The sequence below is a fragment of the Rhamphochromis sp. 'chilingali' genome, assembly GCF_963969265.1.
Source record: "Rhamphochromis sp. 'chilingali' genome assembly, chromosome: 11".
NCBI lineage: Eukaryota > Metazoa > Chordata > Actinopteri > Cichliformes > Cichlidae > Rhamphochromis > Rhamphochromis sp. 'chilingali'.
In genome coordinates this window covers 3084622-3096219 of record NC_137938.1, presented here as the reverse complement: position 1 = coordinate 3096219, position 11598 = coordinate 3084622, and the positions used below count along the sequence as shown (strand labels likewise).

Sequence of the window (11598 nt, the reverse complement as noted above, 5' to 3'; positions counted from 1 at the left end):
AACAACCAACAGGTGGAACACAGAAAATGAGCCAAAACCTGAAACACCTGGAAACGCGAGGGGACGGAGAGCAGCGGTTACACGAGGGACGACACACAGACAGACCGACAAAGAGCCAAGGACAACGCAAGCAATAAATACACACCAGGTAAGGAGTGGAAATGCACAACAGGAGGGAGACACAGCTGGGATAAATGTGACAGGACGCAGGAAGTAAAGCAGACTATACTGACAAAGGACCAGGACTATCAAGGTAAACCAGGAAACACAGAGCTGAACTCAAGACACGTAAGCTAAAGACAATGACCCTTCCCAAGAACACAGAGGCACAGAAACAGAACAGCAACCATAAACGTAACATAAACAGGAAACCATACCTCACTGAATAAAACTTGAACCAAAAAGACAAAACACTGAGTCGCAGACACACAACAGGGATTTCCTCTTGTTGACAGCACCCCAGCAGACAGCACAGCTCTTTTAGTAAAAACACTTGTTTATTGACAAATCTCCATAAAGTTTAAATAAGTCGGTCTCACAGGTGGTGTGTGTTTTTTTTCCAAAAACAATAAATCATCATCAACACTGTTATTGGACAATTCACAATGAAACCCACATATTTGGCAATCAAAAATACAAAGAAAAATCTGGAATTTACCTTCACAATCACACACAAACACCAGTGTCACTCCCTGTGACACACCAAAGACATTTTTAAAGCACTCATCATGTCGAGGAAGAGCTGAATGCATCGTACACAAGACAGCTTTGGTTTTACAGTCCTTACTGCTGATTTCTCTGGGGCTCTGTGGTGCAAGGCGCTTTTCCTTGACATCATTCAAACGTCGCTTCTCTGTAACGTGGATTCTAGCTCTCTACATCTGCAGTCCCAGATTTGTAAAAGCGTTTATGGATGGGCCTAGTGTAATCCCACAGCCTCACGGTCACTTCGCTTTCCATTTGAATTCATTTTCACTTGACTTGGAAAGTTGACTGAATTGGACAGAAGATGAAATTCCACGGCAAATAAACTTTCTTGCTTTAATGCTTGTGCATTCACAGGAAAACTGCCCACACTCTGACCAAGGAGATCAACGAGGAAGAGAGGAAACAGTGAAAATACAAACCTCCTTTGTTTCTTCATAACCATGAAAAACATCATGATGTCAAGAGAAACGCAGTGCTCTGAGAACCTGACTTACAGCAGGTTTCTTAATGATGTGACAACAGGTCTTATTGATGAATGTCAGCCATGTTGAAGTTACAATGTCCAGAATATGGAATGAAAAAGAATCGTGGATTCTTGACACCGTGCTGTTTCAGGCACCTCCACGTGCAAAAACATAATTTCTTTATTTAGCCTCCTAACAGCCTCCAGGCTGGTGAAACACTTAAACAACTGATCTGATTGTGCACTGGTGCAACATGTAGATCATTGTGTACCTGACAATACACAAACGTGAGGACGTAACCAATGTAACCAAATCCACAATGGCCTTTTATAGACTTTTGAAAACTGATTTCATTGAGTGTATCCAAAAATAGTGGTTGCTTAAAGATGAAGGGAAGTGAGAAAGTTTGTGTTTCTCTTGGCATGTCATACAGCCACACACACATAGGAGAACATCTTACTTATATTCAAAGAAAAATAAAAGCTTTTATCTGATTGGTCAGAATCTGTCTCTACACCGATCTGTTTGTTATGGTGTAACTCTACTCGAGTATCTCGAGACATATTTAGTGATGCTGTGACTCATTTCCAGTCACAGCCTCTGACACATAGGTGGGTACAGTCATGGTTGGATGAAATGAGTGTCATTGTGCAGCAGCATTTCTGCGAATGGATATCGATCTCTGCCTTTTGAAAAGCTAAATATTAAACTCGAGTGGCCTCTTAGCTGAGTGGTGTTCAAAATGTATGCAAAATAACAGTTACTGAGATGAAAGCACATGAAGGAGTCAGTGAAAGGGCCACAGCATAGATGCTGCAGAGCAGCTGGTGGGGTGAGATGACTGCAGCTCCTCCTGGTACCACATGGATCCACCACGGCAGAAGATAACATCAGGAACATTAGCAGAACTCAGATCTCGCTCTCGTAGGTGTGCATGTAGGTCTTGAGCGAGAGGATTTCAGCGTAGCTGCGGCTGGTCCTGCGGTACAGGTCCAGGCCTGTCAGGAGCTCCACGTCTCTGACCCGAGCTGTGTGCATCTTCATCAGGCTCTCCACCCAACGAGACTCCTCCTCTGAGCTCTGTGGAGGCAGTAAGGACGAGCAGCGTTAGCAGCAGTCACCTCTTATTAATGGACATCAGATCGAAAATGTTTCTTTGGTTCATGTTTTGAAAGGCTGTCTTCAGTTGATCTTAAGACTTTGCACATACAAAGTTTCTTATTCACAAGAACGTGAGCGTAGTTTGGGGTCCCGGGAGAACAGTTAAAGCTCAGTAACTGTTATTATCTCCTTTCAAAGACATGTGATTAGCGCAGCTTTTCATTCAGTTTTTGGACAATGTCTTTGATTTATTGTCCCTCCAGCTAATGCTCTAAACCTCACAGATGTGGAGTTAATCAGCTGTGACGTTGGTGGGCCGTCAAACGAACCACCAATCCTTCACAGTCACATGCTTGTGGTCACTGCATCGAGATCGCTGCACAGCTCAGCAGTATCGGTGTGCACTTTTGTGTCGTTTTGAACCTTTTACCTTCATTTTGGAATATTAAAAAATGACACAATGCCATCTTGCCTATCCCAGCTACCACAGGGCAGGAGGTGCTCCAGTTTTGAAAGGTAAAATTATAGTATTTTACTAGTTTGAACTCTCGGCGAAGGCAGCCGCACTTTTTCTCCTCTCCTCTCCCTTATCTTCCTTGCTTGGCTTCTTATGTCCTTGTCTTGTGTTTTTACTTTTCCCTGGAACACTCTCTCACAGTCTGTTTCTAAACCTAAAAGAGGAATTATGGATTTGATCAACTGGTCTCTGAATGCAATTGACACCCTTTTCTCAACGAGAAGTTTGGGCTCGGGTGAGCCTGAGTGCTGAAGATATCTACCTATTCGGAACCATGGTAACAGGGTTTTTGCTGATCGGAGCTGGCTTGGCCCTGGCTTATCGGAGAATTAAGAGAGCGGAACCGGCTGTTCAAACCCCCACAAGGCTGCCCGCTGGGATTGGAACGATGGGACGAGGCGTGAGTTTCTCAAAATGGGCTCATTGAGTGCAGCATGGATAAGATCTTGGAGAGGCTGACGGCTGCTGTGAATACTCAGAATAAGATCTCTGAGCGCAAATTGATCACATCATGGAGAAGCTCGCGGCTCTCCAACGGGAGTTTGAGAGACCAGTGTCGGACTGTAGAACTGCTTTGAAATTGATATGAGTTGTTCGCACTAAAGGAAAAACCACCATCACTTCATGGGGATACCCCTGTGGCACCAGCTGCGGTCTCAAGGCTGGAGCTGAACAACAACACCCTGATAACGACTGTGTTTAGACTGTTAGGGAATTATGTTAGGATGCTGTTCGTGGACTACAGTTCAGTATTCAACACAATAATTCCCTCTAAGCTTTTCACCAAGTTGACGGATCTTGGACTCAGCTCATCACTGTGTCAGTGGATCCTCAACTTCCTCACAGACAGACCCCAATCAGTGAGGGTGGGAAAACAAGTCTCCCCCTCCATCTCACTCAGCACTGGAGTGCCTCAGGGCTGTGTTTGAAGCCCCCTGCTGTACTCACTGTACACTTATGACTGTGTAGCCACATCCGACACCACCTCCATCGTCAAGTTTGCTGACGACACTGCTGTTGTGGGCCTGATCTCCGACAACATCGAGACGGCCTACCTGGAGGAGATTAGGAACCTGGAGACCTGGTGCCAGGAGAATAACCTCCTCCTAAACATCAGCAAGACTAAGGAGCTGATCGTGGACTTCACTACAAAGCAGGCGAGGAATTACAAACCCCTCATCATCAGTGGCACGCCAGTGGAGAGAGTGGACAGTTTCCGATACCTGGGTGTCCACATCACTCAGGACCTGTCATGGTCCTGCCACATCGACACCCTGGTTAAGAAAGCCCGTCAGCGTCTCTTCTTCCTCAGAAGACTTAGAGACTTCCATCTGCCACTGAAGGTGCTCAAGAACTTCTACTCCTGCACCATCGAGAGCGTCCTGACGTCAAACATCTGCACCTGGTTTGGGAACAGCACCAAGCAGGATAGACGAGATCTGCAAAGGGTGGTGCGCTCGGCAGAACGCATCATTCAATCAGAGCTCCCTGACCTGCTGTCCATCTACACCAAGCGGTGCAAGTCCAAAGCTAGGAAGATTATGATGGACCTCTCCCATCCCAACAATGGACTCTTCTCACTGTTGAGGTCTGGGAAGCGCTTCCGCTCCCTCAAGGCCAAAACAGAGAGAATGAGGAGGAGCTTCTTCCCCCAGGCTATTCGGGGCCTGAACCAGGTGTAGGACTGGACTCTCCCACACATCACCACACGCACCACCACACATTTCCTATAATCCTATAATTCCTATAATTTATAATCTTTATAATCTCTTCTGCTATTTGCACATTCTTTACTGTAAATTCCTAAGTTAATTTGTAAATTCTGTAGTAAACTGTAAATTGCAAATATTGTAAAACTTTTCCTCTGTCATTTAATGGTCGGGCATTGTACAGCTACAAGCATTTCACCCCCATGTCATACTGTGTATGGTTGTGTGTGACAAATAAAATTTGAATTTGATTTGAATTTGTTCTTCCCATTCTATGCATCCCCCTCCCTTCCCAAACGCCTTAGATGCTTGTTGCCTCCTGGGGGGAGGGTCCCATTTCACTACAGGGCAACCTGCACGTGGCGAATAAAGCTTTGATTGATTGATTGATTGATTGATTGATTGAATACTTCTTCCTAAACTTGCTGGCTGATACTCCACCCTCTAGCCCTCCAAATATGGAGATGTGTTAAGGACCCTCTACAGCTCTGTTCAGCTCTCCTAGAATAACTTTCTGTCTCCTGGAATATCCTCCATGCTCTTGACACTGTCCTTGGAGACACAGCAAAGCTTATTGGTAATAGCACTTATTGCTGTGCTGTGCAATACTGGAGGACTAACTGTACAGCCTCTTTGCGGTCTGATGGACGGATTTCCTGAAAGACTGTCTGTAAAAAATAAGAATATAAGTGCAGGAAGTGTGTTTGCAAGAACACCCACGCATTAGAGCGTTCCAATTCCCCTGTTGGACTGAAGCTGAGTATGTATTTATCAGTGCTGTTTCTTTATGCAAAAGCAGCTTTAGGAGCAACCTGGTGTGGCTGCAGCTCAGCTGTGTGGTTTTTTTTAATTTATTTGTTTGGTGCGGGAAACATTTTTCATGTTATGTTAGCAAGATTGCTCTGCTGTGGATGAGGAAAAGGAAAAGAGCAGAAGGAAAACGTAAACGTGACCATCCGTACGTTGCAGCTCTCATCATTGGTGGGTCTGTGCGGCAGGATGAAGGTGGCGCTGTTGAGCGGTCCGTTACACGAGTCTGTAGCTTGTGTGAAGTCTAAGCAGCTGGTCAGGACCACAAAGTAGTGAGTGGGGATTGGGATTGTACCACTTATATACCTGCAAGAGAAGATCAAGGTCAGGAAGCTATTCCACACACTTTCCGAACATTAGCACTGTCCACAGTTAAAAATATACATGGAGTAAGGAGGTTTAACAGAAACGTGGAAATATTAAGTGTGCCTACTCTCGTATCTTCTCAGCTGAGTCTCTGACACCGTCATAGTTGTAGTCAAATATGGGTCCAGTCAGTACATTCACTCCATTTCTCTCAGTGGCGTATTTCTTCACCAGCACTCTCTGGAAATAACCCCATATCTCTGAGAGAGGGAGAGAGATGATGGTGGTGGACTAAAAGCATAAAACAGAGTTCACTAAAGCTGAGGTAAAGACTTACTCTTGAATGCAGGATACATGGGAACAGTGTTGGTGATGAGGACAGCATCGGATTTTTTGTCTAGATTTGACGACAGTTCTGTCAGCAAGGACAAAAACAGGATTAATGTGGTAAATAAAGTCATGGAATACGATCAAGTGTGGGAAAAAAGAATAATAATATGATTGTAGTATTATTGTAGGAATACGAATCCAGTAAAACCTTCACCAGACATGCTGTGTTAACTCTGCTGCGGGGGCTCACTTACGTGGTGGGTACAGAAAGGCGTACGTGATGTGTTTATCTGCTCTGTAGTTGGTACATGATTGGCTGTAAGCTGGAGGGACTCTGGAATCAGGTCTCACACAGTTGGACAGAGCTTCAGGCAGAGGAGACACTTCTACCTGGAAGACCAGCAGAATACAAAGTTCTGTTAAACATATCGTGGATTTGTTTCAAAGACCAGAGAAAGAAAAATGGCACAGAAAAGATACAGTCAGCAGGCATTCAGGTGAGACAGGTGACACTGTCCAGCACCTGCACGTTTCCTGCTGTGCAGGAGGTTCATAGCATCCTTCGCTGTTTAAAGATACTTAATATAACTGCAGTGATGGAGCTCGGGGCTGAATGTGAGGACAACCGGTGTGTAACAAAGGATTGACTGTATCCTGCAAAACGTGGCTGTGTGAGACCCGGCTGTCTGTCAAAGAGTTGTCAAGTGAACAACAGTTGTAGTTAGATGAGTGAAAATGGAAATTAATGGAAATAAAACAAAATCTTTTCATGGATTTTTAAGCTGTCTTCGAACTAAGAAGCTAACTTTAAACAAACTCAGGGCGAGTAAGAAGCCTTGAAACTGACAAAATAAGAACGACAGCCGTTATTATTTCAGCCTTTTATCACATTATTACAACAACGTTGGCTCACAGTGAAACCAGAAGCAGCAAAAGATGCAAATTTTCCAAATGTCTTTGATCCAGGTGCACAACCAGACTCATGAGAAATATTGGTGAAAGTCACCAAGAATGAATGTCATCCAGTTTTTGACAAAATGCTGTTAGTACAAGCTGTTTTGTTCTGAAGGCAGCCTTTCAGGCATAAAGATTGCTGTTTGGTGTCTGGATCGTAGCTGGAGACCAGTAACCACTAAATCATCAGCATGGTAATCGGAGATTAAGATCTCACACAGGAGTTGGTGTTTTCTCTGTCTGAATGTTAAATGCACTGCCTCTACTCTGCTCTATACAACTTGCATCCATTCACACAAGCAGTGCTTTCCATCTAACGTTCACAGTCCGACGGATGCATCAGAGAGCTTCCTGGGTTAGTGTGTTGGCATGAAGACTGGAGCAGCAAAGGATTGAACCACCAGCATCCTGATCAGTAGATGAGCAGCTCTACCTCCTAAGCTACAGCCCCCCTAAACTAAAGCCTGTTGTGAAATCAGTGACATGACGGCACTCAGAAGAGGTTTCCCCAATAGTAGCAATGGTGCTGGAAGCAGGAGATGAACTTATAGAAAAAATTCTGAAACATCAAATATCTGCTAAACAGTTAACTACACCTAAGCACTTGTACTTCCAACAACTGAAAGACAGAGAGGACGGAGAGAGCAGTACCTGTCTGCTGGCAGTGTACGATGTCCAGACGGGCATGGACAGAGTTTCACTGTAGCCACTGATGTAGTCGCTGTGGTGCAGGATGCAGTATTTGGTACGGAAGAGGACAGCAGGCCGACCGAACGGCAGGTTCCTGCTGTCTATGAGAGGAAGAGCGCAGACAAGCAGGAATGTAGCAAAAGACATTTACAGATCGATGCATTAAAACGACGACTGAGCGTTCATGACAGAATGATGAAGAAATTTCAAATAAAACAAGACGAGCTACAAATCCAAACTTTCACTGCAACTACGCTTAGTTTTATCTGCTGGGACTGAAAGGAAAAGTCACTTATTAATGACATTTTCAGTAGGAGCGTTAAAGACTGACCATCCATAGCTTGCCTCAGTCGCTGGTTTAGCTCCTCCACTTTGTTCTGTAAGAGACAGAGCCAGAGTGACTCCAGGTTATAGCCTCGTACAAGGGTCACTTTCAAACTTCTCTGGCCCCTACTTTTTACACGCAACTGCAAAAAGATCGGAGATTGAAACAATCTCTTGCCAGAGATCTACATGGGAATCACAAAGACAGCATAAAGTGAGACAGTGCAGGGCAGAGCTGGGTCTAATTCACCTCAATACAGCAACTACACACACAATATCTGCACTAAGAAGGCTGTTAAACTCTAAAATTGTCAATAAACTATTGATTTTGACGAGGTGAACCGACCCCAGCTCTGCAGCAGAAAGCAAAGAAGCATCAAGGTTATTTAGGCTTAAAAGAAAACAGCAATTGCACATTAAGAAACTTTTTTTTTACAAGTAAAAAAGGCACAAACAATCAAATCCTCCTGAATGACAGACCCATGCAGATGAATCTTTTTACACTGTGTAAAATGAAGTTAAACTGCAAAAAAGCAAAACTTCTGCAACAAAAAGCCCTTCAGTCATCTGCTATGGTATAGATCAGCTGATAGCACATCTGACCAATCACACACACTGCTCTGCACAACAAGACGAGCAGCTGACCCCAGTTATGGTTAATAAATCCTGCTGGGTACAGGCAAGGAAACATGGATCTGGGGTCTTACTTTTCATACCAGGTTTATGCTACAGCTGATTTCTTACTCTCCGTTTGCACGATGACTGAGGAGTTTTAATCTGAGGACGACGTCAACACTAAGTGCCCCAGCCCACACCACTGATCGTATAATGTCCAAATGTGTGATTTTGTTGCAATTGGGATCAAAAACAAACCAACACAAAAATTAATTTCTTATTTTATTGTCAAAAAACAAGCTTGGGTCAGGGTAGAGTAGCCAGGGAACTTTAAGGGTGTTACAAATAAGGTCCGAGGGCCAGAAACCAACAATTCAATTCAATTTTATTTATATAGCGCCAAATCACAACATAAGTCGCCTCAAGGCGCTTCATAGATACAGAGAAAAACCCACCAATCATATGACCCCCTATGAGCAGCACTTTGGCGACAGTGGGAAGGAAAAACTCCCTTTTAACAGGAAGAAACCTCCGGCAGAACCAGGCTCAGGGAGGGGCGGGGCCATCTGCTGCGACAGATAAACAATAAAATGTTTTCACTATCTACAAAAGTAATTACCATACAATTTCTTTTTTGTTTTTATGGGGGGGGGGGGGGGGGGGGGGGTGTTACCAAATCTCAGGGATTAACTGGAGATAAAGTATCTGAATTTCAGGAGCTGGACCACGCCTCCAAACACGCCTCCTTCTGGTCCTCATCTACACATGTTCCCCCAGCTCCACAAGCTGTTCGCTCTCGTTTATGTGCCCCACCCTCCCTCCCCTTTTTAATTCTTTAACTTCTTCATTTCTGTTGTAGTCCATGAGGATCTGCCAGGCCCGGGAGCTGCCACCAGTCCCCTTCGAGGTCTTCCCCAAACCACAGCTCATGTCCAAGCCATTCAGCTTTATCTACTAAAACGGTGTCAAACCTCAAATAAGGACGTGGGGCCAGTGAGTGAAATATGTTGGTCAACTTCTGTGCACTAACAGAAAGTTTCACCGCACCAGTACAGATAAACTGGGCTCTACGTCACCTTCAATGTTAAAGGGTTGTAGTTCTTGTCCTCGTAGTTCTAATATGTTTCGTATAAAGAGCATCTGTGCTGACACCTCCGATGGGCCAAAAAAGTGTTACTGACTTGAATACATACTTGATAAAAACTTTCTTGCATTCCTTAAAGAACTCATAAAACAATCAGACACAAAGACACGCTGATGTCTCAGCTGAGCGCTTCAGCCTACAGTTACCATGTTCTTGCAGCCTCTCTGCATCCCTGCACCTCCTTTCACGCTTTATTCAATTTCATGAGCTTCGTATCTCTGGGCACCGATGCCTGCTTTCTTCTGTGAGCAGCTCTTGTTGCTGCTCTTCCTTCCTCTAGATTTCATGTTTGTACATGGAGGACAAAGCCGTATTACTAAATATGCCTGAACTCTGGTGTCCTGATATTTCCTGGTTGACCTTGGGCAGTCAAAAGCTACTCCTTGCCTCCTGCGGCTCGTGGCCTCAGTGGGTCCGGTTTGTTCCGGCCCAGGTCGACCTCTTAGGGTCTTTGTTATGTTGCTGTGGATATATTGCAGTGTGGACAGTGTCTGTGTGAACACAGAATTTATATTTGTCATCCCACTCTAAATGCTGGCTGCATTTAGTTTCAAGTGATGATCCTGTTATTAGCACGGGAAATAAAGTCTAGTGTTTCAGGGTACCTGTCAGGAGGATGGTTCAGAACCCTAAAGAACTTGTTCTTCTCTGGATTCAGTCTGGTGTCTCGTGACATCGCAGGCTCACTTCCATGATGTCAGGGCCCTTTCAGGCTCTCTGTAATCTCTCACAGCACCTTGTTCTGGATGTTTGCTGTTCTTTTCTCTGTGTGTGTGTTTATACAGCACACGTTTAATGCTGATCTCTCTTTCATGGTGTATCTTCTGTGCTGTCTCCCTCCTCTCACCCCCAACCGGTCGCAGCAGATGGCCCCGCCCCTCCCTGAGCCTGGTTCTGCTGGAGGTTTCTTCCTGTTAAAAGGGAGTTTTTCCTTCCTACTGTCGCCAAAGAGCTTGCTCATAGGGAGTCTTCTGGTTGTGTGGGGCTTCTCTGTATTATAGTAGGGTTTTTAGCCTAAAATATAAAGCACCTTGGGGACTGCTGCTGTCATATGGCACCTTATAAAAAAAATTTAATTAAGTAAATAAGCTGACCAGATGGATCCTTTTGTGGGATTTAAAAGTCAAGCGAATGTTTGGCATCTGGCCAGTCATACATGCAGGTTAGTCATACTTTGTAAGGGGCTAATTTGGCCTATGGAAACAATTTTAGAGTCAACTCTTTTAGGCCAAAAGTGAAGAAGAGGGAGTTTGAAAAAGAGGCGCTGAGGTCACTTCAAAAACTGCTGATCTCATGGGATTTTCCTGGACAACCATCTTTAGAGTTTGGCCCAAAAAAGGAGAAAATATCCAGTTAGTATGAGTTCTGTCAGTGAACATGGTGTGCTGATGACAGAGGAGAAAGCCCAGACTGTGGGGTGCTACTCCTGTGAGTCTCAGAAATTGAGACTGCAATTCATACAAATTGAGCAGCAGAAGATGGGAGGAATTTTGCCAAGTGTGACAATATGGATGTACAGCCAAGAATGTTGCTGCATGTGCTGAACATATGATTGAGTTGAGAAATTTAAAAAAAAGACAAAAAAATAGACTAGAAGAGGTTTAGAAAAATAGAAGAACAGAATTCCCTTCAGGGACTGACAGGAAGTTGGGCTCAGGTCTGCCTCTGAGTCATCGTGGCTGACCTTTTCATCGCAGCTGCACCCCAAGCTGTCTGTTCCTGCAGGTACAACACCAGACGCTGTTGGTCTGGAGACCTCCTCTGCCATGGTGGGTCTGTACGGGGGGGTTCTTAGCAGGTGGTTCAGACTGCCGTGAGTTCCATTATTAGGGGCCGGTTTCAAACCTAGAAGATCTAAGAATGGGACAAATGTGACTGAAATCAGACTAAAGACGTCACACACACGTAAACATCAGCTAACGCATT

At 44.6% G+C, this 11598-nt stretch overlaps 1 protein-coding gene across 5 annotated transcripts in view; it reads right to left on the bottom strand.

Annotated features, from left to right (window-relative positions):
* Positions 1 to 478: 478 nt before the first annotated feature.
* enpp2 (ectonucleotide pyrophosphatase/phosphodiesterase 2) overlaps positions 479 to 11598 on the bottom strand; it is a 76240-nt gene continuing 65120 nt past the window's right edge. The window contains exons 18-25 of one of the 5 annotated variants that reach the window (XM_080897528.1): positions 11357 to 11526; positions 7921 to 8098; positions 7551 to 7690; positions 6200 to 6335; positions 5953 to 6030; positions 5743 to 5875; positions 5453 to 5615; positions 479 to 2252 (exon numbers count right to left, since the gene is read on the bottom strand). In XM_080897528.1, coding sequence (XP_080753654.1) covers positions 2082 to 2252; positions 5453 to 5615; positions 5743 to 5875; positions 5953 to 6030; positions 6200 to 6335; positions 7551 to 7690; positions 7921 to 8098; positions 11357 to 11526 — 1169 coding nt within the window. In that variant the 3' untranslated portion in view covers positions 479 to 2081. The remainder of the gene's footprint in view (positions 2253 to 5452; positions 5616 to 5742; positions 5876 to 5952; positions 6031 to 6199; positions 6336 to 7550; positions 7691 to 7920; positions 8099 to 11356; positions 11527 to 11598) is intronic. The other 4 variants (XM_080897529.1, XM_080897530.1, XM_080897531.1 and 1 more) reach the window with 4 other exon arrangements.